The following is a 13,165-nucleotide window of genomic DNA, read 5'->3' as shown; positions in this document are numbered from 1 at the left end:
TTATTTAGACATGATAGAATAAAAAATTCAGAACAAAATCTAAAAAAAAATATTATGATTTCACTTTTGAAAATACCATTGTTGTTTTTTCTTTGTTTACACGTTTATTTTTAATACTGCCACCAGCTTTTGGTTACATTGGCTCATATTGTACCAGAGATCTTGTTTACTTGCCTTTTATTCAAAGTCTTACTGTCACATTATTTGCTCCTGCATTTGCTACAGTTGCTAGAGCTGTTCTTGCAAGTAGACTACCAATTGTTTGGGCACTTTTAGATTTGTGAATTTTAATATGCACTGAAGTAGTAGTAGACTAGAAATTATAAATTAGATTCTCACCTAACTGTATCATGTTTTGTTGTACTTAAGAAGTTATATTAAAATGAAATATCAACATTAAAAATTGTAATCAACAGTTAAGACAAGACAGCAATTTTCAAATAGAATATTTAATGTATGATGTTTTGAAGTTACAAGTGTTGAGAGTTATTTAAAGGTCTAAGTATAACTTCCTGGAACTAGGCACTTCAGTCTGTTTATTCCATTTGTTAAGATTGTTTCACCACTAAATAATTTTACATTTACTTTTCTTAAGTGGTTTACAAAAAAAATTGTTGGTTAAAGAAAAAATAATTTAGATTCAAACATTATTCAACCTATAATGTATTCCAAAATTGTATTAAGAGATATCATTTGTAAAACAAACAAAAATTGTATAAATCTCCTAAAAGAAAATATTTGTGTGTAGTTTAACCAATAATTTTCCACCACAAGCATAAATTTATAACAAAGTATTTGTTAGTGTGTCTGATAAAACCAGTGACTTTGTAAAAAAAAAATTAGATAAAGTGACAAAAATAAGTGTCACAGTGGATAACAAACAATAAGGCGAAAAAATCTAAAGCTATTAAAAAAAAATCACAATGTGACCAATAATTATTTAATTAATCACTTCTGTTACTTAAAAGCCACAATTTTTAAAAAATAGGTTCCGTTTGATATGTAGATTATGTAAAGTTCATCTGTTTCTGTGGTCAATGATGTAGTAAGCTCATGAATCGTTTACTTTCACCACCAAAAATCAGATACCTATATGGACTTAAGATGCTGCGAAAATCCTAAAAAAAAAATAATTAAATATCTGCTTTCACAGAGTCAAGCTTAAATTCTGTCAGGTAGTTACATGATACACAATTAGACCACCATAAATTAACAGTGTTAAGAGAACAGTTTAAATTTAATTTTTTTTTTTTTTTTCATTATATGACTGGTTTTGTCAGACATCACTGAAACAATAATTGGTATGGTGGATTGTCATTCAACAAAATCAATTTATCAAGTACTAAAAAAAACATTTCAATAACTCTGAACAGGTAGTTGATAGAATGTAGACTTATCCATCTGTTTGACATCAATCTCCTTAAACTGGATACTTGGCTCTCTTGTAATTGTTTCTTCTTTCATTGACTCAGTTTCTGACAAAAAAAAGGGAAATAAATGAAGCTTCTAAATGTATAATAGAAAATAGATTTGTAATATCAACTATATTGTCACCTGATGTAAATTATTCTTTAATAAGAAAAGTGCTCCATTTGGGGATATACTTGAAGCATAAAATTAAAGGTTTTTCAATGGTCGATATTGCTACTTGCTTACCTTTCTAGGCAAACAAATTATTTGGGTTGAAAGTTAGTTTTTCTATATATATTCTATGCATTTTACAGAAATCTATTTTTAAATTGTTAGACAGTTATATATAAGCTGCAAGTTACAATGCAATTGATAAAGAGTAACATTCTGTACAAAAAACATGAAGGATCAAATCCTACTAAAGTGATCATTCCACTTTCACTGCCATGTATTTTACTCCAGCTGATGTATTTTTTTAGGCTATGAACTTGTTAAAGCTTAAATTTACAGTTTTATTGGGACTTAGTTGCATAAATAATTATAGGCATATAAAATTAACCTTTTCATATATTTATTTTTTTCTTTTACATTAACAGCTATAGTACATGATTTAAAATTAAACAATATTGAAACTTCTTAGGTCTACAACTAGATCTGTAGCTATATAGTTCACACAGACTGTGTAAATCTGCCACACTCCACTAATCATATGATTGGAATAATAATTTTAATAAATATTATTATTCATAGATCTTTTTTTTTTTTACAAATAATAGTAAATAGGGTCTATTCAAATATTGTATTTTTAACACAAGTTGACCAAAGTAAATTGCTGGCCAAATAGTTGAAGTTTTTACACATTAAAAAATTTGGAAGTAGATCTAGACCAGTAGAGTTGAAATCTAAGATATCTTAAATTCTCAGAGACCTACAATTACTACAACTAAAAATAATGAAATGTGGCTTGCAATGTATTAATATAATCTTTATTAGAGTCTCCAATAGAAATAGATTGACTAGATTTATGTCAGGCTTCATTTGCAAAGAGACTTTTGATCATCTCATACATAGAAATACAGTATAGATGAGAATTAATTAAGCACTAACCTAAATTCTCAAAATTTTTGTTTCATAACTTCAATTTGGGAAATTTGGGTAAAATTGAAACTATCACATGTACATTCTATACTTCAGCAACTTAGTTAGCCAAATGATCAGTTTATAGAAATAGTTTTTACATAACCGATATTTTTTTATAAAAATGTTTATCCTCTTAATGTTCCTTAATATTCCTTCCTTCAATATATATCAAATCATCAATCATTAATTTTAAATATGCTTTGAAGATAAGTCAGACAAAACTAAAACTTTGAAAAAAATGTCAAATAAATGTTTAATTGTTGAATATACAATGAAAATGAAACAGAAAATGAATTAACAATTGTCTTACCACTTCTTACTTTTTATGCGTTTGAAATTATTGTGTTAAAAATGAGGAGGCAAGGAAAAAAAAAAAATTCAAAGCAACTCTAACATTAAACCATTACAGTTCAATAATTATGAAACTGTCCACATTTCTTTGGATATTTTGACCAGATTTGTTTCCACTCTGTGGATCATTCAATATTTATTACAATTATTTCCTTTCAAGGCTTAAATATTAATTAAACATTTTATGAAAAGTATTTTTTAATAAGACTAAAGCATAGTTTAAATTAAATATTGGAGTTGACTAGTGGTATATGTGTCTAAAAAAAGTGGGAAAAATATTTCATTTTTTTAAACTCTTAACTCTTTCTCTCCTAACAGATGTTACCAATGTTGATTCCACCAGAATGTGGTAAATAATTTTGGAGAGAAAGAGTTAAATATCAATTTTTCACAACTAATTATATAATAAATAAAGTTGTCTACACTGTCAATTTTGACTGTATAAACACATGGAAAGGTCTAATGCCTGCATTACAAAAGGGAGGAAGAAAAACAAGTAAAAAATTAATTTTTTTTAATTTTTATTTTTTAAATATTGCTTATGTTGAGTGAAATGGCATCTATTATTTGGAATCAATCCTGTAATGAATTTTTAATAGCTCTAGACTAGCAATAATAAGTTTGTGCAATTGAAAATATTTTTTATTAATTGTTTTTGTTTAGTGGAACTTTTATGCTTATGCAGTGCACTATGGACAGATCGTTTTTGTGGAAGGTAGCTGGGGGAGATTTCCGTGCTGCCTTTTCAACAGCTTTTTTTTTAAAGTTGCCTGAGACTGAATTTGAACTCAAGGTCTCACATGTCTCCATAATGGAAGGCTGACATGTTAGCAACTTAGCTATTCAAGTACTTATAAAAATAGGTTTTATAGTCTAAAAACTCTTAAGCTTAAAATTGTTAGCGATTGACAAAAATCTCTATACAAGGCTTATCTTCTCTTAGCTTAGTATATTTCTTTTATGAAACAAATTAATATTTAATTATGACTGATTGATTAACTAATTAGCTAAATTTTTTTTTTGATTCATATAATATCATCAACAATGAATAACAGTACAAAGTTTCAACTTGATTCCAAAATGGGAAGCGGGAGAAATAACATGTACACAAATCCACAAAGACAGAGTTATGTAAGCTATGTAATAAAAGATTTGGCCAGCTGAGCTTCACCTACAAAAGCAAAGGACACAAACAATTTCAAGAAGATGTGGAAAACCCATCAGGTTGCAGGATAGGTAAGAAGCATTTAATAAAATCTTTATAGGAAAAATTGTACTTTCCAAACTCTTACCGAGTTCAGACTGCAGATCTGAGGTGACAGTTAAATGACTTGGCTCAGAAAAAAGTTTTTGGCTCAAGTCAGCTCTGCGTACACAGCGATCTCCAAGTGATGGCTTGATGCCAAATCTTTTTGGATCCTCTATCCTCTCCTGGCGGCGATGATCTATGTGATCATTTATAATTTTCTGAGCCTGCAAGGAGACAAAACACAAGCTTTTTTTTACCATTATCTCCTATAAAAAAATTGCTTTTACTGACTTATTATCTTTGATTTCTTTGCAAGACATTAATAAAAAATTGTATAATAATTTACTTAAACAATATGCAAGATAAATTCAGAATATTTCTTTTAATACTTTTATTGTAGCAGGTTAGTCATCAATGTGTATAAAACAAAAACATTTTAAAAAATTAAAAAAACACCGTTTAACAAATTGCTAATGCATATTTTGCAATTATGAATTTTAAGGGATTTCTCCAACATAATATAACTAAAGAAACAAAGGAAAGAGAAACATGCAGTTCTTTTACAGGCATGTGTGTTAGTAAGGAAAATTAGTTACACCGAGTATACATTTACAAAGTATGTGTGTGCACATAATACTAGTTAGTATGCTGATGATATGTTGAGTTGAGGTTCTAGGCCCACAAATAGGAACAGGGAACAATTTATGCATAGTATTAAGATTTCTTTTTTTTTACCTAATGAAATTCTTTTTTTTTAATATTGTAAAAGAATATATATGTTGTATACTTAATAGTATGACGTGAGGAAATTGAGAATTACAAAATGCTTTCAAATTCTGTTTGAAATTCTCTAAAAGAAACTACAAATTCATCTGGTGATCACTTTATGATATGCATTGAAAAGCACTAAGGGATGATGACTATAGAAATAATTTTTTATTGTCAACAAAGCAACCCAAATATACTGACCCTGTGAGCAGCCATTAACCCTTAAAATGCGTGTGGTATATTAGCCTCTAAACATCAGAATTGTAATTCCATTTGGTATGCAAACATTGTCAAACAGCTCAGCACTTTAAGGGTTAAACAGTTTTTATTTCAAATGAATATTTTTATATTCTTTTAGTTAAATCCAATTACTAACTGATCATATGTTATAAGTGATAACAACTGCATTCCTTTCAAATATAAACACCTACTAACAATGGACCTCATTCATCAATTGTAAACAAACAACATTTAGCCACTTTGTTGCACGTGGTTCTCTATCTCTTCTATACAAATTATGTAACCTGACAGTTTTTTTTCATTGTTTTATCAATATTATTAGGTGGCTAAATGTTGTTTGTTTACAATTGGTGAATGAGGTCCATTAATGAGCTTTCTATTCCAGAGAATTAATAAAATATTTGAATAATTGATAATCTTTTAAAGCGTGTACAATTCAAAAAGAAAGTGAAGATATATAATCAAGGAATATCTAAGTGCTGAAAGATGTATAAGATATCCATACCATTTAATCTCTCCTTATTCTAAATACTTCTTCTGCTTGAAAGTATCATTTTATCAATGATTCAATTCACCCAATTGTAGTCATTATAAAAATCTATGTTAATTTTTTTTAAATTGTATCATGCAGAACGTATACAAGTGCATATTAAATTATTTTCATTTTAAGTGCAGCAGTAAACACTCGATAATGATTAATAGCCAAACTACACAATCTCAACATAGTAACAAAACATCCAAATTTGTCAATTTCACACTACATGTAAATGTGAGAAATAGTATTTAAAAGCTTATTGAATTTTAAAAAAACAAACAAATATAAAAATCCCTTCTGCCAAAGAGCAGAAGTAAAATGGTGCTGTGTTCCCATGGTGCACTTTCTTACCTTTAGGATTGTTCTTTGAGCAAACCAGTCAGGCTATATTAGGGTTAATATTAGAGAGATCAATCAAAACTTACAACTTAAGCACAAAGTTACATAGTTCAACTGTATTAAATGTTATAAATTTGTGTGAAAATTTTTTTTTGTTATAAATAATCTTTAATATGTGTTAGCATTATTCTAAGTAGTTTTTGATATGTGTTAGTGTAAAAAATATATTTACATATTAACTTTAGGCTTTAAAAAACATCACCACCACAACAAATATATATAATTTTATTTATCTCTAAATTTAATATAATAATAATAAGCCTATGAGTAAGCTATCCACACTGGTCAACAAAATTAAATAGTGGTATAGTAGATATTTCTAATCATAATAAGCCTGCTAATATTTATCTCATGATGTATCTAAAAAAAAAATGTTCATAAGAATGAAAAAAAGAAACTTATAATCTTATTAAAATAAGTATTTAATTTGTTTAATAATAAAACAATGAAATACCAGAAATATGAGCTCAGTAATAAATATATATATATCATTACAATAATTTGTTAAATTCTCTACATGCTTTTAATAGGAGGATTTTTTTTTTCTGCATGTGGAAAAAGGCTTTTAGTGGGATTTAAAAATAATATATCTATGAGTTTGGCTTCAAATGTTTTATTAAAAGTAGGCCTATAGTTTAAATCAGACTCTAGGAGCATCAAAAAAAAAAGTAAAAAAACATTTCTGGCAGTAGTTGAAGAAACAAATGTTAAGTATAAAAACCTTATTTCAAAATGTTCATCTACATGTACTTAGAAACAAACATATTATTATGAAGTTAGTGATTAGTAATCAATATGAGCTTTTGAAAAGATTAAAACTATGTCTGCACAAATTATATCTTATATAAGTTGAGAATAAATTTTCAACTAAATTACTCAGTTTTTTCAATTATTACGATATTGAGACTACTCTTTCTAACTGCAGTATTTTTCTCAAAAGGCTTAATTTAATCAAAATTAACTTTGTTTGAAATACAGTAAACTCAAGGGAAATGGTATTCAACCAACTGTGTATTTGGTCAAGTCAGCACTCAAAGAGTTAGAAATGTTAGGTATCAAATGAAAACATTGCTATTAAAAAGTTCCTTAACACACATTTACCTTTGCTGTAGAAGTAATAATATTTTGGTCTGCCAATATTTCAGTGAGCCTCAAGTTGTTTTTAACTGCCTTAGAAGCTGTGGATCTGGCATGCATGGGCAGGCGCTGTTGATAAGCAAAGTCTGTGTAGTCTGTTTCAATTTCTGGCAAAATTTTCTTCACCCTACATAATGTTATTTTGTTTTGTTGCATTTTTTTGTTCAGAATAGAAAAAAATGCATCTTTTTATTTAATGTTGAATAGTGATATTTTATGATTAATACTATAAAAATAAACAGTTAAAGAAAAGTACAACAAATAAAGACAGAGTATTTACATTTTTTATTCCCCTGTTTGTTGGGTAGATTTTAAACTATTATATATTATTTATTTTACTAATTCTTACTTCCTAGCTACAACTATATTTTATCCTGTGTTGGTAATCTCTTTCTCTAAAAAAGGCTCATATATGTACTGTTTGTATATCATATCTAACTCTAGTCTTTGTTTTTATTGTTATGTCATTGTCACCTAACCCGAAATAAACAAAACAAATGACTCTTAAATTTTCACACCTGATTCCTTATTGTAAACTAGCTTAACCTAACACCTGATTCCTTATTGTAAACTAGCTTAACCTAACACCTGATTCCTTATTGTAAACTAGCTTAACCTAACACCTGATTCCTTATTGTAAACTAGCTTAACCTAACACCTGATTCCTTATTGTAAACTAGCTTAACCTAACACCTGATTATTTACCCTCCCTCCTTCTACCCTTCTCTTTGCCCTCCTTCCATTTCCTTCAATGTGTTTTGTGAACTAAAGAAAATGTAGTTGTAAGAATCAAATATCAAGGTATTGGTATCTATTGATATAAAAAATATTCCTTATGTAGGCCTACAAATGCTCCTCATATGATTACCATCATAATCATAATTTAATGTTAATGAAAATGATTAAGCAATGCTTATTCATTAGCCATAGGAGCCCTTGAATGCTGCCCATAAAAAATATTGGGCCTAAAAAATCTTATTTCTTTGTTTTTCACCAACAAGCCCATTGTAACTCACTTTTCCCAAATGAAGTTGATGACCTCCAACATTTCAGGATTATATTACAATTACTATTAAACCTATTGGGATGACCACATATTAGTCAAATATCATGTATAGTCTTTTAAATCAGCAATGTGGAAAACAGAGATAGAACATCTTACTTTTCAGGTACATACTAACCTTTTGTTGGTAAGAATTTCATACATGCTCTCCACCAGCTGAACTGCTGCGCCTTCTCTGCAGTGAATAGTTCCATCAACATCTTCCATTTTAATGTCAAAAGAATTTCTGAGAATAAACTGAAATGAGCAACCACCTTTACTTTTCCCTAAATAATGTCAGGTACCCATTAGAGCTGGTTTGACTCAGAGGCACCATAAAGATAAAAAAAAAATCCCAGTTTTCACCAGGATTCTAGCCTGTGACCCTCCGGTTTAGAAGCCAAGTGCATTACCACTCAACCACCATTACTATCTGAGTGAAGTATTTGTGTTGAAGCCAGATTTGACATTAAAAAAAATATTCAATTTTGCCCAATACCTGCTCTTTCATCGAGGAGCTCAGGGCAGTGAATACTAACTGTGAAGAGGCTGCAGACATTGCTGGAGACAGATTTCTATATGCTCAAATGGCAGGGGAGTATTTAAGTCTAAGCCAAAGTATATAAGATGTAAGCTTAAAAATTCTGAATGTACTGAAAATCTTGCGTTTGTTTGTTGTTTTTTTTCTATCAATTTTCAAACTTAACTATAGATGTTGAGATTCTTCTATTTTCATTTAAATAGTAGACGTTTATTGAATAAATAATAATTTACTTTTAAAAGCAGCAAAACTTTTTAGCATATATGCAAAAACTTACATTTTTCAGCAGGTACCAGTTCTTATTCTTTTGAGCCAAAGATTCTCCATTATAAAAAGAATGCATCTGAATCTCTTGAGGATAATACCAAGAAAATATTTCTGCTACTAAATATCCATTTGAAAAATCCCTATGAACAAAAAAGTAATTTAAAGCAGCTGTTACACATAATTAAATACAAGTCTTTTGATTGCAGTCTGCTTTTTCATTTACAAAGTGCACAATGTATAGAAGGTGAATAGAATATTATATAATGGAAATATGTCAACATGAATTGAGTATTTACAATGAAATATGTGTATTCTACATGCAAGTGTGTTCACAATAGACAAAGTGTTAAAAATTATATTGTTATGTGTTGTGGACATAACACCCTTCATATCTGAAGGAATATTACAAACTATTATACAACAAAACTCAAACTAAAAAAGAATTTGAAATTTGTATTATCTAGGTTTAAATTTATTCTATTATAATATAATAATATTAAAAATAAGTAAAATTATATAATAGAGTAGAGTTTAGAGACACACTTTCACTTTGTGACAGTCAAAATATAAAATGACTTATAGATAACTAAGTTATAGTAGTTGTACTTGTACTATTATTATATTATACTTATTAACTAACTTATACTAAAGTCCATAATATACACCTCACATTCTTAGTATTGTTGTAACATTGCCTTGCACCTGAAGCGAAGCGGGAAAGGATGTCGTTGGTTAAGTAGCAAAGGACTGGTATACTTAGTAGTAAGACTGAGGAAGCTGAAGGATGTTATGTGTTTACCCTAGTGAATAAACACAACTATTTATTTCCTGTTAAACTGTGTTGAGTTGCTTGCCTTTTCATTGAGTGCCTAACCTAGAGTTGCAACAATTGGTGTTGAAGTGGGATTTAGGCAGCTCAACGAAAGGAAAGAATGACAACGCTGAGGAAGCTAAATGAGCTGAGCTACAAACAGTTAGAAGAGGAGCTCCGAGCCAGGAAGCTGAGGATCTTCTGTTCCAGTGAAAAGATGAGAGAACGCCTTCAACAAGCCTTGCTGGAGGAAGATGAAGATCCGAACTCATATCTGTTCGAAGCACAACCAGAAATCAAAGAGCTCATGAGTGCCGTGATAGATCAGATGAACTCGTTCCAGGTACAGTTGGGTACGAAGCTGAAAGAGGTCAACGAGCAGATCTGTACCATGATAAAAAAGATAGGTACCATTACCTCGCTGAACAAGACTGATGAAATGGTTGATACCGTGATGAGCAAGACCGACGACCAGATGGCTACCATGTCAACAGAAATAAACAATCCGTTACTCAACGGAGACGCCGTTGATGGTAGCGCTGTCTATGACTGTAATAGCGAGCAGTGCAAGCTACAATGACATGAATCCTAACATTTGTTGTGACAGCGCTGAGCATAGATCTGATCATGTTATCGTGATTCCTGCCTACACTCGGACATTCAGCAAGAAGTGTGCTGACTGGACCGCCTCAAAAAGAGAGTGCGAGCACAGGAAGACCTATCAACAAAGTATTTGTCCTGATACCAGTATCAGCAAGAGAAGTGCTTATGGCGGTGCAGCAGATGGACACATAGGACGTTGCAAACATACCCCACAGATATGTCTTTCAGACAAGCTTGAAGATTATTTCGTGTTTGACAACCTGGCCTCCTGGGGGCCTACGGCAAATCAAGAAAGCCTGCTGGAGCAACATGTAAGACAAATGGTCTTGATGACCTATGCCATGACATCCACTGCCTCGCTTCTTGCCATGAGGCTGCCGTCTGGGTTGACTAAGAGAAAGGCCAGACAACGAAAACGACGTCCCCTTAACAGATGAATAGGAGCAGAAGGAGAAAGCCGCACCTGCAGAGAGCAGTGTGGATTGCTTTGTGGGGAGCACGATCCATGCAATCTGTGATTCCCACTGACCGACCTCCACCTGCACTGACCAACCATAAACATGTTTCTTTTCAGGACGAAAAGACTAAGGTGGGGGTAGTGTTGTAACCCTGCCTTGCATCAGTGCTTGAGATGCGCACTAGCGCACTGTTGAAAGTAAACAGGAAGACGCTAGGATAGAGAGAATAACAGTGCATCAGGGATTGTGAAGAGTCTGAATGTTTGGGAAACTAAGAGACCAACTTTTGTGCTGCTTGAAGGTTGTAGTAGGGACCTGCAGCAAAGCAGGCAAGGCTGTCATTGGTCTGCATTCGGGTTAAGTAGCAAAGGACTGTTATACTTAGTAGTAAGACTCTGAGGAAGCTGAAGGATGTTATGTGTTTACCCTAAAGAATAAACACAACTATTTATTTCCTGTTAAACTGTGTTGATTTTCCTGCCTTTTTCGTTGAGTGCCTAAACTAGAGTTGCAACAGTATTATAATTATTATTATATATCAGATAGATCTAATTAGACTAATTATTAGTACTTATTATTATTCTGGTACTGGATTGGGTCACAAAAGAAGCCTACTCTAACGCAGGGAAAGGAATCCAATGGACTCTCACACAAAAGCTGGAAGATCTGGAATTCGCTGATGACATAGCCCTATTATCACACAGACTACAGGATATGCAAGAAAAGGTCACAGCTTTAAGCGAAGTAGGAAAAAGAGTAGGCCTCAAAATAAACCACCAAAAAACTAAAGTACTTAAAGTAAACAATAAACAAAGTGGAGACATAGTATTGAATTCTCAGACAATAGACCAAGTAGAAAATTTTATATACCTTGGGAGTGTAGTCAGTATATCAGGTGGAACAGATGAAGACATTAAACGCCGTATAAATCTAGCAAGCACGTCAGACATTTACACAGCTAAAACCAACCTGGAAATCTCCTTACATCTCAAACAAGACTAAACTAAGAATCTTTAACTCTAATGTCAAGGCTGTCCTACTGTATGGTTCTGAAACATGGAGAACAACTGAAGCCACAACAAAAAAAAATACAAACCTTCATCAACAGATGCCTGAGAAATATCCTAAAAATACACTGGTATGACAAAGTAGAAAACACCAAACTGTGGGAGATGAGTGGACAGAAAAATATAGAAGTGCAGATCTTAGAGAGGAAGTGGAGATGGATTGGTCACACCCTTAGAAAAGATACCAGCAACAGAGCTAGGCAGGCCTTAGAGTGGAACCCCCAGGGAACAAGACGCAGAGGAAGACCAAAAAGAACATGGCGACGCAGTGTACTTGAAGAAGCAGAGAAGACCGGGAAGAGCTGGGACACCATAAGCAAGAGACAGTGGAGAGTGGCGTGTTTTTGTCGAGGCCCTATGTTCCATGAGGAACTCAAAGGAGTGATGATGATGATTATTATTAGTAGTACTATTTAATATGTATTATATTTATACTAGAGTCTATAACATGAAATTATCATTATGTCACTTATGTATGACGTTCGTTAATATTTATATATTATGACTATGAAGTAATAAATTATGTCTTATAATTATATTATTCTCTACTATAAGTAGTATAAGTATAAGACATAAGTCATGATAAGTCTAAGTCTACTCTTAGACTTAGAGTTAGACTTAGTTAGAGTCTTAGAGTTAGACTGTTAGACTTAGTTAGAGTTTAGAGTAGAGTCTTTTAGACTTTTTATTTTACCATTTTGGATTTCGGATTTGCGTAGTAAGGTCAAGACTTTGAAGCCATTTTAAAATATCTCTGGTAAGTCCAGACATTCTTTTCTTTTTCACTATTATTAAATCTAGATCTATAGATCTACTTTTTATGAATTTAGGTTTAACCTAGTTGATAATGTTTTTATTATTTTCTAGTTATCTTATATATTTGATCGGCTTAGCCGGATGTGACCTTTTCGTTGCTATAAACATTTTATATAAGCGCAGAAAATAAAAAAGTGTCATTTAAAATGATTTATTTGACAATATTTTTATTTCCCTTTTCATTTTGATCTATCTAGATCAGAATTACCATTTAAATCTAGATTATACTCTAGATTTAGTATCTAAAAAATCCAATGCTTTATTTTTTTAGAACTTAGATTAGACAAATCCAGATAAAATCTAGATCTAGTTCTATTTGAATCTTGTATCT

At 31.2% G+C, this 13,165-nt stretch overlaps 1 protein-coding gene across 5 annotated transcripts; it reads right to left on the bottom strand.

Moving 5' to 3' along the window:
* Window positions 1–429: 429 nt before the first annotated feature.
* On the bottom strand, window positions 430–12,936 carry LOC106068124 (spermatogenesis-associated protein 4-like). 5 transcript variants are annotated; one of them, XR_008779551.1, is made up of 8 exons: window positions 12,713–12,936; window positions 9,090–9,219; window positions 8,411–8,529; window positions 7,194–7,356; window positions 6,045–6,077; window positions 4,194–4,374; window positions 2,861–3,019; window positions 430–1,475 (listed from the first exon to the last, which is right to left on the bottom strand). XR_008779551.1 is itself a non-coding variant. In XM_013227431.2 (8 exons), the coding sequence occupies exons 1-7, from the start codon at window positions 12,787–12,789 to the stop codon at window positions 2,961–2,963; spliced, it is 762 nt and encodes a 253-aa protein (XP_013082885.2). In that variant the 5' UTR covers window positions 12,790–12,936; the 3' UTR covers window positions 1,345–1,475; window positions 2,958–2,960. The 5 variants fall into 5 exon arrangements, 3 of the variants coding, with proteins under 3 accessions (XP_013082883.2, XP_013082884.2, XP_013082885.2); XR_008779552.1 differs by having other exon boundaries at window positions 1,342–1,475; window positions 2,871–3,019; XM_013227431.2 differs by having other exon boundaries at window positions 1,345–1,475; window positions 2,958–3,019.
* Window positions 12,937–13,165: the final 229 nt, after the last annotated feature.

This window comes from Biomphalaria glabrata, chromosome 8 (genome assembly GCF_947242115.1).
Source record: "Biomphalaria glabrata chromosome 8, xgBioGlab47.1, whole genome shotgun sequence".
In the NCBI taxonomy this organism is placed as follows: domain Eukaryota; kingdom Metazoa; phylum Mollusca; class Gastropoda; family Planorbidae; genus Biomphalaria; species Biomphalaria glabrata.
Note: the sequence above shows the minus strand (reverse complement) of the source record. Positions and strands in the feature narration are given on the sequence as shown.

Excerpts from the sequence above, each read along its gene's own strand:
- LOC106068124 (XM_013227429.2), bottom strand. The coding sequence starts at position 12,789 with ATGTCTGGACTTACCAGAGATATTTTAAAATGGCTTCAAAGTCTTGAC. Across the intron at positions 4,375-6,044 it reads CTCAAAGAACAATCCTAAAG|GCTCAGAAAATTATAAATGA; the intron begins GTAAGAAAGTGC and ends GTCTCCTTGCAG. Across the intron at positions 1,476-4,193 it reads AGATCTGCAGTCTGAACTCG|AAACTGAGTCAATGAAAGAA; the intron begins GTAAGAGTTTGG and ends TTTTTTTGTCAG.